Source organism: Rhinolophus sinicus, linkage group LG17 (assembly GCF_036562045.2).
Source record: "Rhinolophus sinicus isolate RSC01 linkage group LG17, ASM3656204v1, whole genome shotgun sequence".
In the NCBI taxonomy this organism is placed as follows: Eukaryota; Metazoa; Chordata; class Mammalia; order Chiroptera; family Rhinolophidae; genus Rhinolophus; species Rhinolophus sinicus.
In genome coordinates this window covers 10,771,789-10,778,595 of record NC_133766.1, presented here as the reverse complement: position 1 = coordinate 10,778,595, position 6,807 = coordinate 10,771,789, and the positions used below count along the sequence as shown (strand labels likewise).

The following is a 6,807-nucleotide window of genomic DNA, read 5'->3' as shown; positions in this document are numbered from 1 at the left end:
GCATTTTTTCCAGACCAGAGCTAAGGTTAATTTGCTCAAGAGAAGAGGTCCCTACCAGAGCGGGCAAGAAGCAGTTAGTACTAAAACTATGGCTTCATTTCTAGTCACACTGAATCTGATTTAGGAGTGTCTGATAACCCCATCCTGGCACTGGGAAGGCTCCTTCCCCGACCTATCAATTAACACGGCTTAAGAAACATTCTATGCCCAAGCAATTCAGGCTAAAAATAACCCTGTGGGCTATTTTTTTTCTCTTTCCTCATCCACAGACAGCATTTGTATGTCAACAAGATCTTTGCTCCTTGAGTGTTTTCACTCCTGCTTGCTCCTCCCTGAAAATAGAGTTGTTTGACACAATCAGGAAAGTTGCAGGGTTGGTGCGAGACGTACAAAACAGCAAAAGTAGGCTGATGGAACGAAGCTTTGTGACTGCCAAGTGTTCAGAGAAAAGCAGAACAATCAAAGAACCCAGCATTCACTGTATCATTTAAAAGTAGATTCTCCTTTCCCTTCCTTTCTTCCAAATATACACAATTCTTTGACCATAATAAATCTGATTTATACATAGAACTCACTTCTGCATTAACAATACTGAGTGCTTATTAAGTATGAGATACTTTTCTAAGAACCTTAGGGGCATTAAATCATTAATTTGCACAATCCTAGGAAGTAGGTATGATTATCTCAATCTCACATTTGAAAATGTGCAGAGAGATGAACTAATCTGTCCAGGGTCCCTCAGCTAATAAGTGGCAGAGCCAAGATACAAGCCCAGTAAGTCTGGCTCCAGAGCCCATGCTCTAACCATTACATCAAAAGTGCTTCTGCAACAATTCTGTGACAAATAAGATAATGACCTTTTCTGATTTCCTACCGTGTTGTATCTCCCAATCAAATATGTCCATTTACATTCTCTAAATTAAGCAGACACATGGTCCCATGGTCTTAATGTGAAAACAAGGACCAACAGGAACTTTCGTCTCATCCACAACACATCAACTCTTCTACACACCAAATGTTACTCGCTTTCAAATATAAAAATGCACTGAGATAGCTGTTCAAGCATCACAATTACTTTCTAGCAACAGGAAGTGTTTGCAAAATTAAAGCCCTAGACACTTGCTTCAGGTTAAGCAGTCAGCTCTCAATGAATCTCTTAAGGCTGTAACAGAACTTCAGTAGCTAATCTCTGAAAGAAAAACAAGTCAATTTTAACAAAACCCTGATTAGAGAATGTTTAATTCTATGAATATATTATTATGGCGATAGAGCGTATAGCACAAAGTTCCTTATGCTTAATGAATCACTTATAGATTTGCAGAAATAACAAAGCACTGGTCTACTCAGCTGTGACAAGTTCATACAATCAGGACGTCAGGAAGGCCAAAGCACCATTCCTCTGATCCTTTTTGCTCAAGGGCCCTAGCCTTACTTAAAACTTTATCGAATCTCTCCTCAATTTCTCCTATCTTTCAAACACTCTATTTATTCATAAGCTTTATAGGCCAATACCATCAACCGTATTTTAAGACACCATTCTCTAATTGATTTGCTTCTGAAACAGATCAGTGAATAACTTTCAAATACTGAATATCAATTGCCTTAGACAAAAAGCTCTCTTAAGTGCAGTAATTGGATTGAAATAAACAGATGATTTGGCTGTCGTCACCCAAGTGTTCACCATGGCCAAAACACTGATGTCACCATGTGCACGACAAAAGCAAATCAGGAAGTTTTGCTAAATAAGTTTGCCTAAGCCTCCTGGGCCTCCTCCCTTATCTGGTTTGACACAAGCGATTTCCTTTCACTGATGCATTTACTTTCTACAGATATAACAACAGAAGAAAAAAAAAAAAAAACATTGAAAAAGTCTATCCTGACAGTCAACTGGAATGCAGAGGTGGACCTGACCAGCTGGGCGAGTCAGTCTCATCCGTTTCCCTCATGTCAGCTTTTTTTCAATAACAAAGCTGAAAGAGGACCCAAGTTATATAGTTTAGCAGGAGACAAAACGTTGCTTCAAAAGTTGGCACTTCAGCTATTTAATATTAAGTAAGACACCAACAGATTGAGCTGATAAAAAAAATCAAATTGGCCTAATATGACTTTAGAAAAGGTGGCTGGAGTGGCAAGTTTCAAGAAACAGGCAGGCCACTGACATTAGTAACTAGTAGCAGTCCTCTGATCTGGGGGAGAAATCTTAAACGTGTCTCTCTGGATACTACTCACTGAAGACAGCAATGTCCCCAGTCTGTGCTTGACTGATATTAACAACCAACCACACCTTCAATTTTCCAGCCTGGACCACAGTCTCCCTCCTCCCACCCCCCTCCCAACCCAGACAGGTGATGAACAGGCAAGGAGGCAGTGAAGTTGCTTCAAAATATTTAATACGTGTTAGACACGTAGAGTTACATTTTTATACAAAAATCAATACAACGAAGGAGAAAATACTGTACAAAAACCTTGTCAGCTCCCCCAACCTTTATACAACAAAGACTGGAGTCACCATATCTACAAAACCATAAGGTCTTTCCACTTAAGGGTTCTGTCTGTAAACTTTGTTTCATTAAACATTTTTTAAAAGCACTGTGTAGTAGTTCTGAACTAGAGCTTTTAAAAATATATCTTTTCTCTATAAACTCCGTATTTCCAAGCTTGAACTCTTCTGTGAAGTCCGTCAAGCTTTTTTCCCTCTGGGGAAGACAAGGGCCGCTAAGATTCCCCTTTCCCAGAGTAATCACAGGGTATAAACGGTGCTTCAGTGAGAGAGAAAGGTGGGGAGGGAGAGAAATAATACAAGTCTCTACTGCAGGCTAAATCCCTCTAGTCTTAGGAAATCCTGCGAGGAAACGCCACTCCTGGCCCTGGTACCGTTCTAGCTTTCATGTGAGGGGTGTGTGTAAAGTCCCTTCCTGCCCCAAGAACGCACGGGGAACTCCCCGGCCCTTTTCGCCGCTTCCTTCTTGGGGCTGCTGGCAGAGGAAAGTCCCTGTCTGCCCCCAGTCTCCTAAGCCCTGGGGAAGGGGTGATGCATTCCAGAAGGACAAAATAGTCTTAAATCACAAAACAAACTTACAACACAGACATACACAGACACACAAGTGTACGAGCGTCCTCTTCCGATAAGCCTCACATGCCCAAGTCTCAAGTAGGGTCCCAAGAGAGAGGCCGGCACAGCAGGGTGTCCAAGGCCACGGGCAGCGGGCACTGCCGGGCAGCAGCCACAGTCTCCCCAACGCGCTGGGCGCCCACGGTCTCCGGGTCGTCCTCGCAGCTGGGAGAGGCCCAGCCCTCGCGTCGGTACGCCAGCTGCTCACTCTCCTGCCCGCACGGAGACCGAGGGCTCAGAAGGCCACGATGGCTGTGCTCCAGGGGTTCATGTCTCTCAGCACCGGCTTATCGCAGCAGATCTGCCCGGGCTCAGTGGCTTCCGGACCGCTCTCCTCTCCGTCGGCTTCCTCCCGGCCGCCCCCGGGGCTTTTCCGCAGGAGTCCCGAGAAGCTGGAACCGAAGATGCTAATAAGGTTAGCCACGTTCCCGGTCTCCATCTCCTCCTCCTCGGGCGCCGCCCCACCCGATGGCTCCTCCAAGTCCCGGCGGGGCTTCTTCAGCGGGGTCGAGCTGGGCGCGGGGCAGCCCGCCTGGCCTCCGACGCCGCCCGCCCCTGCCGCGCCGCGCTTCCTGGGGCCGACGGGGGGCGGCGCGGGGGCCTCTTCCTTTGCACAGCAGCAGTCACCGCGGGGGGTGGCGCCCAGCGCCCCCAGCTGGTCCTCCCCTCCTGGGGGGCGGCCGCAGTGGTGGCGCGGCGCCCGGGCCACCTCGGGGAAGACTTCCGAGCCTCCAGCGGGGGTCCCGGGTCCTCCGGCCGCGGCCTCTCGCGGTCCCTCCACGCGGCGCCAGACAGGTCCCGCCGCCGCTTGTCCGCCCAGGATAGTGTCCCCGGCGTCGATCCCGGGAGCCGCGGGCTCCGCGTCAACCGCCCGCTGAGCGTCTGGGACCGCGGAGCGTTCCGGGTGCGGCTCGGTCTCCTGCCAGGCGGCCGGGACGGCCGGCGGTGGTGGCTCTCCCCATCCCGCGGCGGGGCCGGCTGCAGGCTCCCCGGGCAGCTGCGGCAGCGCTATCGGGGTCCCTGAGGGACCGGCCAGGTAGAGGCCGGGGCACGGGTCGCTCAGGTAGACCTGGCGGGCGCTGCGCAACACCAGCGAGACCAGAAGGTTCTTGTGCAGCTTGATGCCGCCGCGCTGGACCCGCGAGTTGTAGATCTTGCCCAGGGAGATACTGACAATGCGGTGCGCCTCCAGCTTGAACTCCATCCTGCCTGCTGCCCCTTCACAGGCGGGCGCGGAGAGGAGGGCTGAGCCCCGGCTAGGGTCCAAAAACAGGGAGAGAAATTGGAGGCTGGAGGCGTCAACAAATCCTCCCTAAGACTCCGGAGAGAAACGATTCCTGTGACGCGCTTATTGACCTCCGCGTCCCCTCCACAACAGGTAACTACCCAGTTTTGTGTCCGGTCTGGTGCCTGGTCGCTAACTGAGGGCAGTCCCACTCCCCCGGCGCCTTATATATGCTCCTCGCCCGCCAATCGCGAAAGGCCGCCAACCGTTCCGGGGCGGGACAACGCGCCCTCGTGCTCTACGCGCGGCCAATCGGAGCCCGAGGAGGGGCGCCAGAGCCTTTCGAACGTTAGTCCCGCGGAGCAGACTCTTAAAGGGGACTACGCATGTGGCAAGGGACCGGCGGGTTGTGGAGCGTCTGTGCTCCTAGGGCGGGTGACGGGGAGGAGGCATAGCCACCGTGTTGTTTGTAGGTAAAGAATGTGGTTTGTGCGCTGGTGTGCCAGAACCAAAGCGAGCTAAGCCATTCGGACTTTCATCCGAGTATGGTGGTGGACCTTGCTCTGCAATAAAGTCCGGATCTGTCCTGGTTCACCTCCCCCCGACACACACACACACACACACACACACACACACACACACACACACACACACGCATGTCCATTTTCAAGGCTGCACACACCTGTAAGCTCCTGACCAACCCTGACAGAAATGAAGATAACAGCAGAGCGCGGCAAGGGAAACCCCTTGGATAACAATAGTACTACAAGATATTTAGCAGATATTAATGTTGTATGAGTCCCTTGCCCCCTAGAGTCACATGCACTCTTAGCAGCCGTCAATTCTAACACGGAATAAAGAAAACGGTGGTTCTAAAAGTTTCTCAGTTTGGGTTGCTTATCAAGGAATCGTGTCTAGGTACAAAGTTACTGGTGTTCCACTAAAGCCAGCATCTATTATTGTGTGTTCTCTAGATTTTAGAACAAACCGTTGTCACACAGGTTATGAGGAAAGGTGGTACAAGTTCTCCACAATGATGTTTTTCTTCAACACAAGGACTGACCAGCCACCCTTGACAAAAATCGAGCAAGTTCTAAAATTACAAATAGAGAAGTCCTGTGCTCTCATCATGATGTCATAATTTTATTTTGTGTCAAGGTAAAAATATAGGGGAAGAGTGTTCCAGAATTTTCTGGTCAGTCAACAACTTAGCCTTTCCACTGATCCTTAGTACATGGCATTAGGGCAGAATCACCACAGGGTTGGCCAGGGTCCTCGACTGGGTTCCTACAGGTCAGTTTCAGTTAGTCCCACCTAAGCTCCCCCACAGACCTGCCTGACAACTGAGTGAATAATCTCAGAACACCTTAGTTTCTCCAGCTCTAAAAGGGAGAAATCACACACACACACACACACACACACACACACACACACACACACACACATCTTCTCTATTATGCAGAAGGGAAATGACAACTAAGCCACAATCTGAATCATAAAACAAAGTACAGCTTTCTCGGAACTGTTGGCCTGACCAGAGTTTGGCCAAATAGTCTATAGACACGACACAGAACACAACCGATTTTACCACAGGCTAATTGATATAAATAAGAGTTAAGTTCCCACAGCATCTCATCAACCTTATAATGAAACAATGTTGAAGAAAATGACATTGGAGGATTTGCTGTATTTAGTTAGAAGAAATACTAGTAAAAAGTGGGCTTGATTATGGCCAATTCACAATCAGAGGCCTCCAAGGGATGTGATGGCTCAGAAATATCACCTATGCCCACAACTTATTGAAGGTGACTGACACACCGGTCCATGACACCCAGAGTTCCTTCCCTCCAGGAATTTGCAGCTCACATAAAGAAGGAGAGGAAATAATAACACAAATAATTACAAAAGCAGGCCTTGTAGTTTGAGTAATAACATGAGATAAATGTTTCCATTTTCTCTTTCTTTGAGAGCTGTTAGTTACTAAAAAAACACTGATTAAGAGTACAGGCTGGAAGACAAGCTTCTTGAGTTGCAATCCCAGCTCCACATTTTACTTGCAGTGTGACCTCTGGAAAGTTATTTCACCTTTCTGTGCCTTGGTCTTTTTCATCTTAAAATAGAGATAATAACAGTGGCTACCTCTTAAGAGTTTTTGTGAGGCTAAAACAAGGTAACACATGCAAAGTTCTTAGAACAGCCTGGCATATAATAAGCTACCAATGTATTTCAGTTATCAGAATACATCACCCCCCAACACAACTTTGGGGTGGGAGAAGAGGCATGGGGTGGGAGGAGGAACGGAGATGGGAGAAAGAAGTTGCATTTGAGGAGGGCACAGAAAAACCCTGAAGTAGGACCCACAAGTTCCAAGCAGCAGGAGCAACAGAGCCCTGGTGGGGACCATCTCATTTGGCAGGTGTGCCAGACACTTACAGGAGGTGGAAAAGGCTGAAAACAGAGGCTGGTGCTA

The 6,807-nt window shown here is 48.7% G+C and overlaps 1 protein-coding gene across 1 annotated transcript; it reads right to left on the bottom strand.

The window, feature by feature from the left end:
- Positions 1-2,373: 2,373 nt before the first annotated feature.
- On the bottom strand, positions 2,374-4,551 carry IER5 (immediate early response 5). The gene has a single exon (XM_019734162.2). The coding sequence runs from the start codon at positions 4,314-4,316 to the stop codon at positions 3,348-3,350; it is 969 nt and encodes a 322-aa protein (XP_019589721.2). The 5' UTR covers positions 4,317-4,551; the 3' UTR covers positions 2,374-3,347.
- Positions 4,552-6,807: the final 2,256 nt, after the last annotated feature.

What these genes read in the sequence shown, in the direction of transcription:
- IER5 (XM_019734162.2), bottom strand. Translation starts at nt 4,316, where the DNA reads ATGGAGTTCAAGCTGGAGGCGCACCGCATTGTCAGTATCTCCCTGGGC.